General features: G+C 31.7%; 4 protein-coding genes across 6 annotated transcripts; 1 reads left to right on the forward strand and 3 right to left on the reverse strand.

The window, feature by feature from the left end:
- Positions 1-1846: 1846 nt before the first annotated feature.
- LOC107471190 (divinyl chlorophyllide a 8-vinyl-reductase, chloroplastic) lies at positions 1847-3366 on the forward strand. Its single transcript, XM_016090633.3, has one exon. The coding sequence runs from the start codon at positions 1995-1997 to the stop codon at positions 3243-3245; it is 1251 nt and encodes a 416-aa protein (XP_015946119.1). The 5' UTR covers positions 1847-1994; the 3' UTR covers positions 3246-3366.
- A 416-nt stretch (positions 3367-3782) lies between these two features.
- On the reverse strand, positions 3783-5601 carry LOC107471191 (CASP-like protein 1D2). Its single transcript, XM_016090634.3, has 3 exons — positions 5176-5601; positions 4886-5012; positions 3783-4297 (listed from the first exon to the last, which is right to left on the reverse strand). The coding sequence occupies exons 1-3, from the start codon at positions 5400-5402 to the stop codon at positions 4073-4075; spliced, it is 579 nt and encodes a 192-aa protein (XP_015946120.1). The 5' UTR covers positions 5403-5601; the 3' UTR covers positions 3783-4072.
- Positions 5602-7056: 1455 nt separating this feature from the next.
- Positions 7057-13735, reverse strand: LOC107471189 (purple acid phosphatase 23). Of its 3 annotated transcripts, XM_021133808.2 has the most exons (11): positions 13302-13735; positions 12303-12494; positions 11135-11471; positions 10148-10365; positions 9854-10044; positions 8916-9197; positions 8210-8332; positions 7748-7807; positions 7586-7648; positions 7348-7401; positions 7057-7249 (listed from the first exon to the last, which is right to left on the reverse strand). In XM_021133808.2, exons 1-10 carry the CDS (start codon positions 13606-13608, stop codon positions 7387-7389), a joined length of 1788 nt encoding a protein of 595 aa, XP_020989467.1. In that variant the 5' UTR covers positions 13609-13735; the 3' UTR covers positions 7057-7249; positions 7348-7386. The 3 variants fall into 3 exon arrangements, with proteins under 3 accessions (XP_020989467.1, XP_020989468.1, XP_052111158.1); XM_021133809.2 differs by lacking the exon at positions 7586-7648 and having other exon boundaries at positions 13302-13731; XM_052255198.1 differs by lacking the exons at positions 7057-7249; positions 7586-7648 and having other exon boundaries at positions 7347-7401; positions 13302-13731.
- Positions 13736-16621: 2886 nt separating this feature from the next.
- Positions 16622-19697, reverse strand: LOC107471255 (uncharacterized). The gene is made up of 7 exons (XM_016090708.3): positions 19455-19697; positions 19251-19345; positions 18624-18747; positions 18384-18502; positions 17597-17777; positions 17332-17475; positions 16622-17006 (listed from the first exon to the last, which is right to left on the reverse strand). The coding sequence occupies exons 1-7, from the start codon at positions 19680-19682 to the stop codon at positions 16716-16718; spliced, it is 1182 nt and encodes a 393-aa protein (XP_015946194.1). The 5' UTR covers positions 19683-19697; the 3' UTR covers positions 16622-16715.
- Positions 19698-20158: the final 461 nt, after the last annotated feature.

The raw sequence follows: 20158 nt of genomic DNA on the forward strand, positions 1-20158 counted from the left end.
CAAAAAAAAAAAAAATTCCAACATTTCAAGACCAAAAAAAAAAAAAAATTCCAACATTTCAAGGGAGATTTATGACTATAGCTTATGGGGTTCAGAACAGAATAAGATAATATTCGGAGAATAAAACAAAAAATAAAAATATAAAAATTAATATTTTTATATTTTATTTAGTGATAAATTAAAATAAATTAAAAAATTAAATTTATTTTTATTTAAAAAATTTGAAAAAATATAATAAAAATATAATTATAAAAAATTAATAAAAACAATAAAAAATCAAAAATAAATTATATCTTTTATTAGTATTTTTATATTTTTTTATTAGAATAAACACAAAATATACTAATTTAATATTTTTAAATATAATATAAAATTTATGTTCAGTGTTTCCTTGGCTTATGAGTCTAGGGGGGCAAGACGATGCATGTGAGGTGACATGTTCAGTGAGACATGAAGTAAAAGACTAAAAGTTATGGAGAAATATCTACTAGAGTGATCATATTTTCACTAAAAGCCTTATATTGTTTGAAGAGTCTCAAATTTAAATTTAGATCCTCTAAATTTTGAATTTGTATTTTAGAGAATAAAATATAATTTATTATCTTTAAATGATTTCTCTCTCATATTTATTTTTAGTCTTACTTATAAAATAAATAATTTTAAAATAAAATTAAAACTTTAAAAAATCCAAATCCCCCAAATTCGCATTTTGTTTCAAGAATAGAATCAGAGAAAGTGAAGGCTCATTTAATCTAACTTTATATTTCTCATGCACTTCACTTGATTTATATATAATGCATAGAGAGAACAGAACCGATAGGGGACTCGTTTGCCGGAGACAGAGACAACAAATATATGTAAATTTTTTACACACTTTCCAAATCTCTATGACTGCAATACCCCCCTCCTCCGCACTTTACCCACCAGAAGCATCCACATCCACATCCTCGATAACAGCATCACCTCCAACCCCCGACAACGTCTACCATGTTCTCAAGACTAAGTTCCACAATTACTTCAAAGACACGCCTTTCTCCACTCTTTAGCAAACGTACAATATAGATTGTTGGACATTACTAGGGGTGTTCAAATCCAAACCAATCCAAATTAAACCGCTCATCCAATCCAATCCAAACCGAAAATCGATTAAAACCGCACTAATTCGGATTTGATTAGATCTTATTTTTTGCAAACCGTTGGATCAGATCGGATTTTGGATCTACTTTTCACAACCGATTCAATTCAATCCAAACCGCACAATGTGTTATAATATTATTATTTTATTATTATGTTTACAATTATACTTATAACATATTCAATTTGTTATATATTTTTATATTTTTCATGTATTATTATTATTTAATAGATATTTTATATTCAAAATGTGATTTATTTATTTATTTTAACTAACCTATAATTTTATTTCTTTTGTTATGTTATGTTGGTTTTTTAAGATATTGGCAAGACTTGTTATGTTATTGTTGTTTTTTGAAATTTAACGTTGAGATTTGTTATATATATTTAATTTTTTTAATTTATAAAATTACAAATCCAATCCAATTCAAACCGCTCGAAGATCGGATCGGATCGGATTGAATTTATTTAAAAAAAAAGCATCCAATCCAAACCGCACATCAAGTAAACATAGTGTTTAAATCAGATGAGTTTTTGACTCAAAAATGATTCAAATGGCACCGCAAATACTCCTAATATTAAGCGAAGAGAAAGTAAATAAATATTACAAGAAGTTGCATGCAATTGGACAAAGTAGCGCATAGGACCCCACATAATCTCATCAACACCATCTATTTGGATTCTCCTCTCTCTCACTTTTATTCCAACTTAACACTCTGCTTCATTCAATCATTCTCCACCTCAAATTCCCTCCATCCCACTTCACATTTGTTCTTGTTTTTCCTACTTGTCAATCTAATTCTTCTGAGTCTCTTACCATATGCAACACTCATTCATAGTTTCTTCATCCCTGCCTAAAAATGTCCCTTTGTTTCTCTTCCAACTTGATCACACTCCATTCACCAAAGCATCAAAACCTTTTCATAAACTTCTCTTCAGAGCCTTCTCAATGCTTTAAGCTATTCCGGATAAGCTCAACTACTCCTTCAACAAAATCCTTTAAACCCATCAAATTTAGCAATCAAAGATTCAAACTTTATGCTTCTCTGACACAATCTCAAGCTGTTGAGGCCACCCAATCCTCATTTAGGGACAAGAGTCCCAAAGATGTTAATGTTTTGGTGGTGGGATCAACTGGGTATATTGGAAAATTTGTGGTGAAAGAATTGGTAAGAAGGGGTTTTAATGTTGTGGCTATTGCTAGGGAGAGGAGTGGAATTAGGGGCAAAAATGACAAAGATGAGACCTTGGCTCAGTTAAGAGGTGCCAATGTGTGCTTCTCAGATGTTACCAATTTGAATACTTTTGAGGAATCTCTGAAAAATTTAGGGTTTTCATTTGATGTTGTTGTGTCATGCCTTGCAAGTAGGAGTGGTGGAGTGAAGGATTCATGGAAGATTGATTATGAGGCAACAAGGAATAGCCTTGTTGCTGGTAAGAAATTTGGTGCTTCACATTTTGTGCTGCTTTCTGCAATTTGTGTGCAGAAGCCTCTCCTTGAGTTCCAGCGCGCCAAGCTGAAATTCGAGGCAGAGTTAATGAAGGAAGCTGAAGAGGGTGGATTCACTTATAGCATAGTTAGGCCTACTGCATTTTTTAAGAGTTTGGGTGGTCAGGTTGAGTTGGTGAAGGATGGGAAGCCTTATGTGATGTTTGGAGACGGGAAATTATGCGCTTGTAAGCCGATTAGCGAGCCGGATTTGGCCTCTTTCATTGTGGATTGTGTGATGAGTGAGGACAAGATCAACAGGGTGTTACCAATTGGGGGGCCAGGGAAGGCACTGACTCCATTGGAGCAAGGGGAGATGTTGTTTAAGCTCTTGGGAAAGGAGCCTAAGTTCTTGAAGGTTCCAATAGGGATAATGGACTTTGCCATTGGTGTTCTTGACTTTCTGGTTAAGGTATTTCCTTCGCTGGAAGATGCAGCCGAGTTTGGGAAAATTGGAAGGTACTATGCGGCCGAGAGTATGTTGATTTTGGATCCGGAGACAGGAGAATATAGCGATGAGAAGACGCCGAGCTATGGAAATGATACATTGGAGGAGTTTTTCGCAAGGGTGCTAAGGGAGGGAATGGCTGGTCAAGAACTAGGTGAGCAAACAATATTTTAATGCGGCTATGGTTAAGTAACCGATTTTGTTTATATAAATGCATGCATTCAACTATAGGCACTGTAATAGAAGTTACAAGTTAAAGCTTTTTATTGAAGAAATTCAAATTTCATGGGCTTCATTCTCTAGTTGCATAGGAGTTTAATCCCCCTTTTTAATAAATTGCCTGTTAATACTAAGTTTGATCTTCTAAAGTTCTAGTAATTTGAATGGGATGTGTGCATGTTAATTTAATGCTCATATCATAAATTTGAATGTGCAGTTGCTACTGAGAATTGGTTACTCAAAAGTGAGAAGCTTTTGCCTAAACCATGGTTTGGAATTTTTCATTAGAAACTAACTAAGTATGCTATATGTCCAATACTCAAGAGTCTTGACCAAGAGATACTGATAAAAGTTCTTAGAATCTGCACTATTACAGAATGAAATAGTTGCATAATATATATATATATATAGAAAGAAAGAAAGGGCTTAACACAACGAAATGGAGCATAGTACTAGTTAAAGAAACAAAACACAAAGTACTCCAACAAAACGTACTCAACCAAATAATCTCTATGAAGCATTAATAGTATAATAACTTGATCATGGTATAAATAAATATAACGAATCTCTCTTTAGAGACACCAAATTGTTTTAGTTTTATTATCACAAAATACAAAATCATTCAAGGGACAAATAGAATGCAAAGTACAACTGAATAAGCACCTCTGCAGCAACACTCACAAACAAAGTAACACAACTGGCTAAATGTCTTAACAATGTGACTCTGGAAGAGAGTTGAGTGCATATGTATTGGTGAACGATCTATATTTCCCTTCAATGATCTACTTGGGGACATGAGTGTGAAGGGTGTAAGCTGAAAGCCATATGAGCAAGACATCGACAATGCTGCCGAACAAAGCCGTGGCTATGGAGCCGGCAAGATGCCTACAGAACTTGTCATACACGTTGCAAACTTTGATCCAACCGACGTGGCTGTTTCCCTTCAAACCAAGATATGCAATGCCTCCAGCTGTTCCTGTTGCTGAGGCTACTATCCCCAGTATAAGCTGCATAGTGTCATTATGGTAAATAAACAGTGTATCTCTTAATTTGTTGTGTTTTGCAGGGGCAAAGTATGGTGACATCTTCTAAGATTTGGTAAAATTCATCACAACTCTCCTCTATTTGTGCTTGTGACATTCATCTTGTTAAGGAAGGTCAGGGTTAAGTGTTATGTTTTATGAAATTCAAGGGTACCAAATGTGTTATAATCTAAATTAATCATGTTACTTGTATATAAAAAATCAACCACCAATCAGTTATAGAAGTATGTATTTGGCATCTCATGAAATTTTATTATACTATTATTGTAAACAAGTTTGAGAATTTGTCTATTGAAGGTTTGATTATTCTACTATGACAGATTTGATTATTCTGGTGACTAATTATTTAATTAAAAAACTATGTAAAAAATCAATATGTATAAATATACACAATACATAGTGATTAATTTGATAGCTGATTTTTAGTGTATATAGAGCATTTTGAATTCGTGGCGAGGATAACTCGTCCTTAGAATTATGAAAAGTAAGAGCACAGAGAAAATGAGTAGCAAGGTGAAAATAAAGGAGAAGAGGAGTTATTTGGATATTTACCGCATCACAGAGGAGAAGGTGGAGGAGGAACTTCAATTTGTATTGAGGCTTTTGGATAACAGAGATTGATACAATAGTAGTGAAGAGGCCATACAATCCAGAAACACTGAATGCAGAAACAAAATATCTGCATGCAAAGCAGTTGATATATTCAAACACTTATTTAGTATCTGAATAAACCTTTCATGGTGAAAAATGTTAATTTGTACATAAAGCATATGTTTTCAACTTTATTTATCTATGTTCAAATTCAAACAACAAAAAATGGACACAAAAATTCTACAACTTACATAAGGGCTGGTGAGTATTTGAACTTGGCAGGGTTTGGCACAGGCACACCTTGGAATAGCACTAACTCAGTTTGATCACTAGAGACAATGGAAGCAACAGCAGACACTGATGCACCAAACAACAGAAATCTTAGTATGACATCAATCTTAGAATAATCCAAAGCAGCTAGAGGAATTGGAGCTGAAGATGATTTGATCACAGGCTCTGTACTTGTGGTAGAAGCCATATAATGAATACACTGATACTTGAAAAGTGTGTATAAATTTCTTAGCTGATTATGGAGATTGGTTTGGCATTTGAGGGAGAAAGAAATGAAGAAAAGGTGTAAAAACAAATGGGGTGGAGTTCCCTCCACGCCAAAGTTGTTTATTTAAGAAGATTGAATAGCTTGATTGTTAGTTAAAGCCTTAAAAGGTTCACATAAAAGACATTTTGGGGGTGTCATAGCCTTCATAACCATGGATTTTTATAAGGTCTGTATCATGTTGTCTTTTCTCCAAACAGCATATATGTTCATCTTGGATTTCTTCCTTGACTAGTACTATTGTCTAGAATTGATAGGTTTAATTTGGTTGTATTTCAACCAATTTGGGCCGATTGAGTGGTCTGCTCACATCACTTAGATGAGTATCGGATGTTTGAATCTTGCCTTGTATATAACAATTTATTGACCTGTAACAGATTAATCCTTAGCCTATCGAACTGAAAGATATAGTCAGTAACAAAAAAGATTAGTTGCATTTCAGTTTTATTGGAAATTTTATTTCTATAGTGTTGATGGTTTCAGTGGTTTTCAATTACGTATTAATTGATATCCGATTTTGGAATACATGATTTTCACTATTATAATATAATTCAATTATTTGATCGATAAAATATATATCATCCACTTATAACTGCTGTAATGGAAATTTGAATCAAACTTTCAGACAGTGGCTCTTAATTGAAAATATTCAAATCAAGAAATAATGGATAGCTCTCTTGACTGTATTAGTAAGCATGCTCTCCCACTTTCCACATTTTCAGTTTAAAAATAATTTTTAAGAAATATAATTATGTTTCTAATTGCTAGTGGACTTCTTTATTATTATTATTATTATTGATGAATTATATTGTCATAGAACTTGTATGGCGCAAAATCAATAAAATTGATGAATGTGCAAGTCTCACTAAGAACAAAATATCATCTTCACCTATATATTAACCAATAAACAAATTATTAGCTTGCAAGTTAATCAATTTTATTTAAGTATTTAATTTTGATGTACTGACAGTCATTCTTTTAAATGATCATTTACATAATCTTTCTGAAAGCGACTTAATTCTTAGAGAGGACATTTAATTACTATACTTTAGTTACTAGGTGCTCCTAGTCAGAGGTGTAAATTATGTTTTATTATGAATTTTGGAATTTGCTAAGCTAAGTTCAAGTGCACAATGATGTAAAGTTTCACTTCAGTTGCATACCGATTTACAGAACATAGTTCACTCAAGTTTCGTGAAGACTAACCGTTGGATGCTTCTCAAGACACTGCTCTTTCTGGTCAAAGGAACTTCTAATGATAATTGATAAGGGGCAGAATAGTCTCTCTATCTCTTTTTTTTTTTAATTTTAATTTTTATTTCTTGTCATTAGACCACATTCTCATGGTTTAAAACTATATTTTCAAAGTAAAATAATAATTTTAGGCCCAAAACTATAATTTTTGACAAAATAATTTTAAAAAATTGGATATTTTTTTCCTCCAAAGAAGATTATCCGAGTCTAATAAAATTCTTTCCAACAGCATCTCTTTGGATTCATTGAAATAATTCCAAAATAAAATAGCTTGAAAATCGAAACCACCACTTGACCAACCACACAATATATATTCCCTTGAATTAAATTTTATTATTTTTATCAAATTGGATCTTGTGTTAATATGAATCTATAACCTTGATGTTACACCACAAGAGAAAAGGAAAAAAGAGCAATCTATGTGACAAATTAGTGAAATTACATATAGGTTGAAAACCATGTTCAAAATCCTTAACTATTTAATCTGATTGATTCTATACATGATTCTTTTCTTCCTGCATTCAAAAAACCAAAATCAGATATGACACTAGGAAAATTAGCAAATGTATTGAAAGCTGAAAGTGTGAAACATAATTGTGTAGTTTATCCTTACCGCTATCTAACAAGAATTATAAGAGGGATTGTCCAAATCTTAGTTCCAAGCCAGCTTCAAAATGAGGTTTAAAGAAAAAAGTAAAACAGTCAGGAGCTAAAGAGAACAAGTATTTTTTTTTATAATTAGTACAAAACAAAATTGTTGCATATAATTTTTTTTCTCTTTTATTGAAGACATAAGAGAGATGCAAATACTACCAGAGAGATACAGACAAGAGGAACAATATCTGGTTTACCTGAGAATATAGACCAAATATAAAGAAAACTCCAAGGATTTGTGATATAATAGAGAAATAATCCTGGGTTATCAGATTCAGGTGGTTCAGATATCAATTCTCTTTTGATCATTAAAATGCAGCTTTAGAGAGTAAAAGTAGGAGATTATGGATGTAGCTTACCAGAGAGAGGCGGCTGGGAGCAGCCGAGAAAGAGGATGTTTGATGTGTAGGCAATTGTGACTGTTAAGAAATGCAAAAGAAGATTGACTAAATTAATTTCCATTCACTATCCATTAATGTAACTTCAATTATAAACATGTTATTAGGTTTTATTTATTTAATTAATTAATTAGGACTAAAGTCCCCGCCAAAAATAAAGCTACAACTCAAGCTTGAAAAATAGTTGTCTACCAGGTTACACAGAGGCAAAAATTAGTAATGCTTTCTGTTGTACAAACCCATCACTGTTTATTACTTTCTTTACTATGTATTTTGTGTTTTAACAGTCATATATTGAAACAGATGGAGTGACATTTAGTATGGATTAGTAGATAAAGGAAAGCATAAAATCCTCATATATAGTTTCATATACAGGGGGAAAACATAATCTTAAAAGGTCTAAAGCTTCAGTATGGAACATACTTTTGAATCTTTCAAGCATAATTCAGGCTGTCGAACAATGTAAATCTGGTCACCAACTGCATCTTCTTTGTAACTATCTTGATTTCGGTGCCAAGTCCATAATGCATATGTAGAATTCACCACCTGCAATAAAATATGAATGTTAAATGTTTGAGAAAAGAATAAATACCATGTTACATGAGAGTTAATGGACTTTAACTTTGTCATAAAATAATGTGAAATTGTGAATCCAATTGTAGATTATAATTACAAAAGGTGAAGTTCTTATAGCAAAGATTTTTTTGGTACTTTATATCTTTAAGATGCATCAGTAACAATAGTGACATTGGAGGAATAAACTAAATGCCCATGAAGATAGTTGCTGTTCAGAATTGAATACATAGACACATCACATAAAAATAAGACTCCAAGAATAACATCATTATGACAACATACTAAAATCATTAAATCCCTTGATTAAGCTAGCTGAACCTTAGGACTGGTCTACAATATAAATATTAAAGGAATTGCAAATAGTACTAATTAAGAATTATCAAATTGAAGCTATAGCATCATCATTAGCTAGAACTGAAATTTCCATGAGATTGGGGTAAAAATTTTTTATTGATTAAACAAATCATTGGAACTCCTAAAGTGACACTATCCAATATCAGATTTTGAAAAACAAGAATGAAAATTTCACAATATCTAAAATCAAAGAATTTACCTCAAGAATCCCATGTCCAAAACTGCTTTCTCTAAATGCGCTCCATTCAGGTTGTTTGCTCCAACAAAAGTTCCCTTTGGCAGGACCAGAGGAAAAATTCGAGTGGCAAACTGGTCCGATTTCTGGTATATTGTCTCCAGGTGAAGGACACTTTCCTGAGTCATCAGCATGATCAACATCTACTTTCTCAATATTTCCACCATCTCCAACAATTATGTAAACAGGTCCACATTTATCCAATGTGTAATTGTAAACTCTATTCATCCTCTCATAAGCATGAACCTGAGTGATGGAAAAAATGTAACACTTTTATTGAAATCATAGGAGAAAACTACATCCAAATTTATTTAAGAAAACACCATCCCAGATAATTCTTTCTAAAAGGACAAAATTCAATTGAAGAGGAAAAATAAAAAGTAAAAAATCACTTCCAAAGATATTGCATCTTCAACATTTTTCAGTGGAGAACATGTAATAAGCATCAAAACTGATATTACATATCTTAATTTCCTAACAGGGTTAAAATTAATCGATCATCATATATTCATTTGAAATTAAATATGCATAAAGTTTGCAACTACTCTTCAAACAGGTATACGCATCATATTATAAGATTTTCAAACTATTCACCTAAATTTGGCTGCCTAAAATGCAGATAGTGAACTCATTCAGACCCTCAAAGTGACAATGTGGTGCTGCAACCAATTCCCCAATCAGAACCATGACTAATTATTTTGGATTCCATTCAGATTTATATGATCATTATATGATTAGTTGAAAGATTCAACTACTTAAAACATGAGTGATACCAAAAAAATAGAATAAAAATAAATATATAAAAAAAAGGAGAAAAATCTTGGATATTTAAACAATGGTATCAAATTACTAATAAGTTGATGTTCTACAATTGACAACAAAATAGAGTAATTTTAACTTACATGACCATAGAAAACAATGTCAACACCATATTGATAGAGAAGTGCTTCCATTTCAAATCTCATACACTCGAATTCCTGATAGTGTGAGGCATAGCTATTATACCAAGGTGGATGCCAGGCAGCTACAAGCCAAGGGGTTACACTCCGGTCGAGACTTTGCAGATCTTGCTTCAGCCATGCAAACTGTGCACCTAGATTGAAGATCCAAGTACACATAACAGGTTGTATCTACACATAAATTATTTTTCTTGAATGGTTTGGAAAAAGGGAAAAAAAATTAACCCTATCAATTACCGGTACTATTATAATCAGCATATGCTCCCAGCATAATGAAGTGTATGCCCCCAGCATCAAAAGAATAATACAAGTTGCTTTTGGATCCACTTTCTTCAGCAGGGACTGCGAATCTTGTCAAATATGACTTGAATGTGATGCCATCGACTTGTGGTTCAATCTCATGATTCCCTTCAATAACCATCATTGGAATTTTTGATGTCAAAGGCTCCATAAACCTGATGTATTAAAAAGCAATGAATAAATCATAATCCGAAATTTCCTTTAACAAATGCTTTGGAGTTCGGAAATCAAGTATTTCACATGATGGATATCATTATCAACAATGTGAGGCATATACAACAACCAAGGAGAAGAAGGATTAGCTGATATCTGAGTGCTATGCTACTATACAAAGGATGGTCAATGCTTACTAGTATCTGTGAAAGAGTGGAACATATTGATGCAGAATAGGAAAGGAATAAAGTGGTAATGAATATGGATATTAGGATCATTAGGTATATAATACATCCTGAGCATAATACATATATGATCTATAAAGAACACTAAGATGTTGTTTAATCTATGTAGCCAACTCCATCTACTGGGATAAGGCACCAAGTAGTTGTTGTATGCAGATTTAGATCAAACAGGCAATTTAATAATTGGCTTACAAATTTTTTGCTTCTGTACAGTGTAGCGAAACCAAATTTACTAGCAAAACCAAATTTAAAGTGTATCAGAATCTAATTAAGTTCTATGTTGGAGAAATTTATCTCATTCTCAAATTGAAAAATCTAGTTGCATATCCAGCTAAATCTGCAAAGTGATATTTACTTTGGTTATTGTTTTGTTCAACATACAGTTGTTAGTATGCTCAGCTAAAGACTAGAATACTTATGTTTCCCGGGCATAAGTTCAAAATATCAATGTAGGTAACCTAAAGACTAGATTATATTATGTTTCCGGGGCATAAGTTCAAAATATCAATGTAGCCATGTAGGTTACCTTCCCCATGCATCCCACCGCGGCTGATACGTCTCTCTGATAGGTGCATCCGGAAATGCGCAAGAATAACAAGAAGCTCCTTTTCCACCAGTTGTCAAGTACTGATTTGCATATGTTAAGTCTCCAACCATTACGATCATGGAAGGATCATTGTAAGTTAAGTGATCAATAGTTGTGCTAGAATTGCTTGTGAGGCCCAAATCTCCAATAACTGCAATTCGGCTGGGATAATTGTTTGGACTAGGCCTCGGAAAAGTCTCAAAAACATGCTCTTGACTCATAGCTGGAATAGAGCTATCCCCACATTTGTAATAGTATCTGATTCCTGGTTCAAGGCCTATGCAAGAAAGAAATTTCTTTGAAGTACTTTGGCAAACTGAATAACACATTGGATTCATAGCACTTGTTCACTTGTAATATTCCTTTTGCTATCATATTCAACGATCATCACAAAAATATTATATTGTGCATCTTCATAAATGAGTACCATAAAACATTTCATGTTCTCATAAATATTACTTCAAATGTGTTCCAACATATGATGGGATTGAGATATGCTAGATGATATGATGCAAAATACTTCACTTTTACTCACATATATGTATCTATTTGCGCCAAATATTGTTATCTTAAGCTTCTTAAATTTGTGAATAATTTTGTAAGTATTGTACTGTTTTGTGTTCAATACTCATATTCTTATTCGCAAAACATAGAATAGAAGATATCATTAGAACAAGCATAATATATGAAGAATGGATCAAGATCCTCTAGGGTGAGGAAGTTGATAAAGTGATAAAGTGAGGAGTTAATCACTCTTAAATTAAGATAGTGGGGTACACATTTTATGGAAGTTACAAAATCAATGATGATTAACCCTTCAACTTTACTGCTTTACCAACTTCCTTACTTTAGAGGATCCAAATTCATGAAGAATAGATGTTTCAGAATGCATAGAATACATAAAGAAGCAACTCTGATAGACCATACAAACAGAACACCATAGTTGAAAGAATCTTATAAAAGGAATATACTTTCTACTAGTTCATTATACAAGTAAATACTTCTAAGTTCTATCCAATAATTGACTATAGTTTTGGTACCAAACAAGCACTATCATCAACCATTGAAGATTGTAATGAGATTAAAACAGCAAGAAATTGAAAAGTACCTTTGAGTTTGACATGGTGAATAATGCCAGAGGTGTAGTTCCAAAGGCCTTCAAAGGGGTAGAATTGGTTATAAACAAGTGAATCACCTTTCGCAACACTTGTGTACTTGCCACTCTCTTTACCATACCACACCTCACTTTTAACAGATGCAGGATCAACTGGCGTCACATTAAGACCAATCTGTGCATCCCCTTAACCAAAAGGGCAAAACCATCCCATTAACAACTTTATGTTCTATTATAACGACGACAACAACAACAACAACAACAAAGCTTTATCACTAGGTAGGGTGAGCTACATGGATCAAACGATGTCATGGAGCCCTATTATGTATCATGTCTATAATGAGACTCTTTTGACTACCTTGTGTATGCTTTATTATGACATTATCATAAAAGAAATTAAAAAATATATAAAAAGTATTTCAGATAGACTATAACCAACACCGAGGTTGAAGTTGGTCGAGTGGTAGGCAAGCTCATCCCAATCCTAGTGAAATATTGATTTCGAGTCTTTGAGATTGGAAAAATCTTATGTAGGGAGTTGGGAGGAGTAACCACACTTCTTTGAATTGGATTGTTCAAATTTCATATAATAGCATCTAGATACCGGCGACAAAGATAAACTATACTATTATGTTTTAGCCTATCAAATTTGATCATACATGAGACATGTAGATAGATGTCAGAAGAATCCACACTCTTAACAATGTAACACTACATGATTAGATTAGATGACTGTATAAATTCATGAAAATTAAGCTAACTCTAAGAAACTAATAACTAAACTAGCTAGTTAAGTTAACCCTATCCATGAATTTTCTTCTCTGATTCAGCCATCATAATCATAACATAAGAGTTCAGAAACAAAACGTTCCTATAATAATTCTTATCCCTAATCACTATTCTAAGGAGCAAGAACACAAAAAAGCGAAACCCTAGAAACAAAATGTTACTACTGAGAAATGTGAATTGGTGAGAATGAGATAGATAAAGTACCAGTGACCCAGGATATCCACATGGAAGTTGGTGAAGAAATTGCAAGCGCAATCTGCTCCGGGAAATTCGAGGTCACGTTCTTTCTGAGCCTTGGATTGGTCATCGGCAAGTCATCACTGCCTTTTCTGAGTGACGAGTCGAACCGCCGAGTCACCGGCTCAAACGGACCGTCTAAGGTGGTGGGTATCGGTGGCACTGCAACTGCCACCTTCATGCTGGTGAAAATGTTGATCACCAAAACTATTATGGTGGAAGCCATTTTCATTTTCATTGTCTTGTGTTGGATCCTATGCGGATACTGATTCATTAACTTACAAGACTTGAGTTTGAAGCTATAATTTAATGATGCTGGTGTTGGTTCTAATGTGATGTGAGAGTCATAGCGTATTTATTGGAATATGCTGCTTCTTGTTCTTATTGTTCTTACTTCTTTTATTGTTTTTCAAAATAATAATTAATAATTAATAATGATGAATGAGTAGTCAATTCGCCGGTTGTTTATTCAAAATCAACGATGGAATCTCTCTATCACTCAGTTAAATGTTCTTTATACCATCTTGGTTCTTATACTCTGAAACCAAAGTAGAATTCAGACGACAAGTGCATAATGGGAAGATTCCAAAAAGGTGAAAACTCAATTCAGGTGAAGTTGATATCTGAAAACCGATTAGATGATTTAATTAATTTGATTAAATTTTTATCTAACGGTTCTCAAGTATCGTTTGTTGCGATCAATACTTAGTTGCAAGGTGAAAATTCAAGTATGTGAAGTAGATAGTTGAAAGCAGTTAAATAATTTGATTCATTTGACTAAATTAATAAATCTATTTATTTATTTATAAAAGCTGATACCAATTTTTTTTACAATAAATTTAAGCCATCTTTTTTTTGCTAATGATGTCACATTAGCAATTTTAATGATTTGACAAAAGATAGAAATCAACCAATCATTATTTAGTAAAATATTTTTAAAAAATTAAAACAAAAATTTTTTATCTATTATTATTTAATTAAATACAATAAACATACATTAAAAATGTCATAATAATAATAATAATTATAAAAAATTTTAGTTACAAATATTTAGATTCTACAACATATTTAAATTCTACAATTTATATATATTAACACTCCTATTACTCTTTATTTTTTAATCTCTCATACCAATTATCAAAAATTTCTTAATTTAAGATATTTTTATATATTTTTCATTCTTATTCATTTTTTAATTATTTACAAATTAAAAAAATGCATGAAAAGACAAAATGTAGCAATTAATGCAAATCAAAAAATGAAAAAAAATGAAGATACAATTTTGTATAACTCTAATATAAATAATTTATGTATTTTTTTAAAATAAATAAATTCAAAATCTTAAAATAATGTTTTGTAAAATATTTCTAATATAACATTTATTAAAAAATGCACTATATAGTATAAATAATCTACCTCTTCGCGCAGGTCTCGCTCTAATTTTTATCTAACCGCACTTAGGGTCCATTTGGGAAACACCAATAAACTACTTTTTTTTTACTTTTGACTTATAAAAAGTTACATTAATGGTGTTTGGTAAAATTTTTTAGATAAATTTTTAACTTTTCAAAAAGTTATTTAAGGGTTTTTGAAGAAGTTAAAAAATGTGACTTCTCCTATTTTCAAAAGCTATTTTATCACTTCTATTTAATGCACAACTTTAAAATAAGGACTTCTATAATAACTTTCCAAATACAAAATAACTTATTTAAAAATTGTTATTAATAAAAGTCCTTATATTTTAAAGCTCGTTTTTCAAAAGAACTTATTTAAGAAATTTAGCCAAACTGGACCTTAGCCTTTTAGTTATCAACTTCAGATGAACTTAACTGCATCTGAGTTTTCACCTAACAATTTCATAAGGCTCAGTATCATTTATTCCTTAAACTCTAGCTTTACTTGCCCCAATAGTAAACAACTCATCATTAAACGCTCCTTGTTAAGTATATTTATTTTTTCATGGCTTGTTTGGAACCATTTTAATACGAAAAAATAATTTTATTGTCTTTTAAAGAAAATATTTTTATTTAAAATAACTTTAATATATTAATAGAATGAAGTTCAATTTTTTAGTTTGGAATAACTTTTATATGAGTTAATTTTTCTTTTTATAATTTTATCTTTGACAAAATTATTTATTAATTATAAATAAAGATATTTTTGACATTCGAAATATTAAGTTTGAGAAATGTGAAAATTGATTTAAAAATCAAATACTTTTTTATCTGATTTATAAATAAAAAATTGAAATTAAAATTTTTAAAAAAATTTAAATCATTCATTTTTATTTATTTTAAAATAAAAAATCAACTATTGAATAAATTACTAAATTCTAGTTCGTAGTATTCCAAACAAATTCTTAAAGAGGGCCGCTGCAGTTCTTATTTTACCTGATCAATATTTGTATTTTGATTCTAATTAAAGATAATATTCATCAATTGAGAAAGAAATCACTTGAGCCCTTGGCATAATAAAAAGTAGAATTATCCAACAAATTAGAAAAACTACCACCAAGTTCCTAAATCTAAAAGAAAAATTAAGCAAAAGAACTACGATAATAGCATAAGTAAAACTAGAATGTTGACCAATTGAAGGGAAAGGAGTTTGTGATGTAAAGAAGGCATTCATAAACCTGTTTTAGCGTTCACAAAATATTGACCTCATTTAACACACTATAAAACTTTTTTATCAAACTCGTAGACTGAGAGAATTGATAAATCAAAATTATAGAATTCACACGTCAGAAATTACAAATTTAATGTTGATTAACTTTTTATTTTATTATTTTACAATTCTTCTCTGATTTAAAAGATATTTATCCAAAATTTTTAACACAAAATTCAGTTTTCAGAATTTCATGGACAAAGAGTAGACTTTCAAATTCCAAATGCATAGTACAGAACTTGTTTATATCAAAATTAATCTTTTATTATTTCAGATAATTCACCTAAAGAAATGAAATAGAATCTAGTATTACTTGAATGTCCTAAATCAAATAAAATTTCGTACATATTTTTATTTTATATAAATTGAAGCTATTAAACTCAATTTATTAGAAGTTTACATGAATATACTCAATTAGGTTAACATGGAATAATAATTCAATCGAGTTTAATAACTTCGATTTACATAAAATGAGGGCATGCACATAACCTTATTTGATTTAGGACATTTAGATAATATTGAATTCCATTTCATTTTTTTAGGTTAATTACCCTATTATTTCCTTCCCCATAGTAATAAATCTGAATTAAATCATTAATCAGCCTATCACAAAGAATCAAAGATACAACGGTAACAAATTTTAGCATTACATTACATAGGTTTCTCTTCATGATCATCAACTATAAAAAGCACAGAGAAGTGAAGCAGATTAATCATTCACAATTTAGTCTCAGAAAAATAAGTAGATGAGACAGCCAAGCCTTGAACATCATAAGTGCGAACCAATCTTTGCCTCTTGTTAGGTGTCTCCAACCAACAGAACTCTAAATGGAAAGACTTTGACTCCGCCACACTTTTCGCCACGTCACAAGGGCACCCCATGTACATGCCACCTGGCAACAATATCATTTGGTAACCACCATCAAATGTAACCAAATTATCCGATATTGTTCCGGTCCAATGCACATTGGTGGTAACATCTTTCGCTTCAGATGTTGAAGTAACATCCTGATATACCCAGGTAACAAGAACAAAAACAAGTATTAGGGAAACTATTCTTACAACAAATTATAGTTGTCCCTGTCCCAAACAATTTTTAAGCCAATTTATGTGCTGTCAAAAAGAAGGGACATGGAGACACTACTCAATAGATCCAAAAGGTTGAGGTGGTAGAGAAAAGAGAAGAAAATGTCAATTAAATCTCATTAACAAAGAGACACTAAATGGAAGAAAGCAATATAAAGTCAATCTCCAAATGGACTATGATGTCATCATAATGTTTCTTTTTAAAGCAAGATCATAGCACGGAGCATGTTAACAAAATGCAAAATACCTGAATAAGTTGGCCATTGTCGGCTATTTCATGTAACACAACTGTATCGGCTTCAGCAATTGTAGATCCATATACACCACTTCGTTTTGTGACAGAATGACCTTTCCATTTACCAAGAAAGGGTACAAACTTATCCTTCCCATCCTGCAATGAATGAAAATGGAAAAACAAATAAGTAACTATATTATTTGTAAATAAATACTCAATGTCAGCAAAAATAACACCAAAAAAGAACAAAAAGCTGCACATAATCCACTAACTTCACCTTAGTGCAGTCAAGTAAAGGAGGAGAACCATCACTTCTTTCCTCTAGGAAGACAATAAGCATGTCTATAGTGCCTTTTGGCTCCAAAATGTGAAACGCTCTTGCTCGCATATCTCTCTCTAGAGAATACAGGCAATTCTCACATACAACCGAAGGTCGGCGCGAGGGAATCTTGAGATTTCTGCACCATATTTGTAAAAAAAGTCTAATGAAGGTAGCAAAACTAATGTGCATGTATGTGTCCATGAGCATATTGGAAAAGACGCGTCCAACCACTAAACAATAAACTCTTTTATGGTTATCAGTACAAATATACAACAGCAGAGCATTCGCAGTCTAATTATTTGCATATTAGGATGTTTTAGATTAAATGGGTAAGATAAACAGGAAAACTTCATCAAGTGGAAAAAACTATCATCAAGATCAGTTAACACACAGAGATCTAAAAGCAGATGTTAAACAATTGGTTTCGGATCTGCTTTGCCTATGGATATTCCTCAATTAATTTTGTAAAAGCATAGCGTAAGCTCCTTAAATAACCACAAAAATTTGTACTGCATTTTGCATTACATATCAATCGAAATCTTGCATAAGCTGATGATATCAATGCATGTTATCAAAATGTTATAAAGCTGTCTCTGAGTAATCACTATTCTATATACTAACATGTAATGCAAGTCCCATCACTATAATTACCTACTGCAGCCTTGATTTCTTTCAACTAATGTATAGATATGTCAATAGTACCCTGAATAAAGTTATGTAGAAAGCCGAAAGAAGCCCTTACTTTGGTGATTCTTCACCGGTGTCATCTTCTCCAAGCACTCCTTGCCTTAGTACGGCCTCCAGCATGCCAGCCGTTTGATACCGCAGTGCATATGCTTTTTCTGATGGGAAGAAGCCTATCTGCAAACTAATTTTAATGGAGATTTTAAAGAAGCATTGGGATCACATTCACAACAAAAGAACAAAAACAGAAAAGAAGTTGTTTATGCTATGAATTTCCAGCTTTAGAAGAAAATCTCACTTGTTGATATTTATCAACAGTAAACATATTGGTTTCCTTGATTTTGTATTCTCCCCATTCTGTCTCATCGTCATTGTCGTCTTCACAAATTGAAGTACTGGATGATGGCTGTTTAATATATAGTCTGCAAGGACAAACATAACCAAATTATTTAAGTTTTTATTCAAAAATTGAAGAATACAGTAAATTAAGATCATAGAGATTTTACTAATTCCATGTTCAAACTCCAGAATACCTTGTTATTACGTCACCTAACTTAACCTTCCACCTAAGTAACTCGTTGATAAAGAAGTATTTCTCATATTCACTAATTTAACCATAGCTTAACAATATTTTTCCTTATGAAGCATCATGCTGTATCAAAAATAACAAAACAGCAATAAATTACACAACAGTATATAAGAGAGTACTCATAGAGTATTGTATCTAAACTATCCATTAATAGTTAATGTTACATTTTATAAATACAAGAGTGTCGAGTGTTATATAGCCCAAACACCAGGAAAATCATCATAAACCTTATACAAATAAAGTAGCAAAATTCATCTTAGTTTTGTTGTAATTTCCCTTGGAATTTAACAAAAGAAACAAAAAAAAAAGGTTTAATCAAAAGAAAAGGTTGCATACGTTTGAATGAGGCTCATAAGCTCATCCTCCCCGTAAGAGCTGGCAGCAAGCTTGGTAGTCAGTTGTTGCAACAAATTCCCACAAGAATCAAATTGCTACGGAAATGAATCAAGTAAAAGATTATTAAATGTACAGAAACAGAGTAATTTAGCATAACTGGTTGGTTGGAAGTTAAAAAAGATTGATAATGAAGAAGAATGTTACATAGAAAGAGCCGTTCCAATTTCCGATGTTAAGGTCAATAAAGCGCCGGAGATTGTCGACGCTCATTGCAGCATCTCCGAGCGTTGGAGAGGAGGCTCTGCATCTAAAGACACACTTTGGTTTAGGGTTTGGTGGAATGAGGTTAACCGAAAAGGGTCTAATGGTGGTGCTGAGGTTGGAGAGTTTGGGAACTGAAGCAACTGAAACTGAGCACTGAATGGAAGCCATTGGAATTTGATAGCAAAACAGTGAGGTGGCAATTTGAACTTTCTTAAATATTCCATATCTTATCTTACTTTTTTTTACTGTTTATTTATTATAAATTTATTTTTGACGGTGAATTTATTAATTTAAAATAATTTTACGCGTATATTTAATGATGTATATCAATAAAAATAATTATTTTTTATATTGGTCGCATGAATAATCATTTAAATAATGAATATAATTATATAATTATGTAAATTATTTTATATAATTAATACATTAAAATTCCTGAGTATTTTGGTTTTAATCATTAAGATCTAAAATATATTTTGTCCCACTTAAAAAACTAGGGTAATGGAGAAAGTTAATCGCTGTTAAAAGAATTAGAATAAGTTAGATGAATAAATCGATTTTTTTTTTTTTGGTGACTAGATGAATAAATCGAATTGGTTTAGAATTTGTTCCATTGCAATATTTTAAAGTAACAATATATTTGT

Source organism: Arachis duranensis, chromosome 10 (genome assembly GCF_000817695.3).
Source record: "Arachis duranensis cultivar V14167 chromosome 10, aradu.V14167.gnm2.J7QH, whole genome shotgun sequence".
Classification (NCBI taxonomy): domain Eukaryota; kingdom Viridiplantae; phylum Streptophyta; class Magnoliopsida; order Fabales; family Fabaceae; genus Arachis; species Arachis duranensis.

Excerpts from the sequence above, each read along its gene's own strand:
- LOC107471189 (XM_021133808.2), bottom strand. The coding sequence starts at position 13,608 with ATGAATCAGTATCCGCATAGGATCCAACACAAGACAATGAAAATGAAA. Across the intron at positions 10,045-10,147 it reads TGCTGATTATAATAGTACCG|GTGCACAGTTTGCATGGCTG; the intron begins GTAATTGATAGG and ends TCTTCAATCTAG. Across the intron at positions 7,808-8,209 it reads TATGCTTGAAAGATTCAAAA|TCACAATTGCCTACACATCA; the intron begins GTATGTTCCATA and ends ATTTCTTAACAG.
- LOC107471191 (XM_016090634.3), bottom strand. The coding sequence starts at position 5,402 with ATGGCTTCTACCACAAGTACAGAGCCTGTGATCAAATCATCTTCAGCT. Across the intron at positions 5,013-5,175 it reads AAATACTCACCAGCCCTTAT|ATATTTTGTTTCTGCATTCA; the intron begins GTAAGTTGTAGA and ends CTTTGCATGCAG. Across the intron at positions 4,298-4,885 it reads ACCTTCTCCTCTGTGATGCG|CTTATACTGGGGATAGTAGC; the intron begins GTAAATATCCAA and ends GACACTATGCAG.
- LOC107471190 (XM_016090633.3), top strand. The coding sequence starts at position 1,995 with ATGTCCCTTTGTTTCTCTTCCAACTTGATCACACTCCATTCACCAAAG.
- LOC107471255 (XM_016090708.3), bottom strand. The coding sequence starts at position 19,682 with ATGGCTTCCATTCAGTGCTCAGTTTCAGTTGCTTCAGTTCCCAAACTC. Across the intron at positions 18,748-19,250 it reads CTTATGAGCCTCATTCAAAC|ACTATATATTAAACAGCCAT; the intron begins GTATGCAACCTT and ends TTGTCCTTGCAG. Across the intron at positions 18,503-18,623 it reads CTGTTGATAAATATCAACAA|ATAGGCTTCTTCCCATCAGA; the intron begins GTGAGATTTTCT and ends ATTAGTTTGCAG.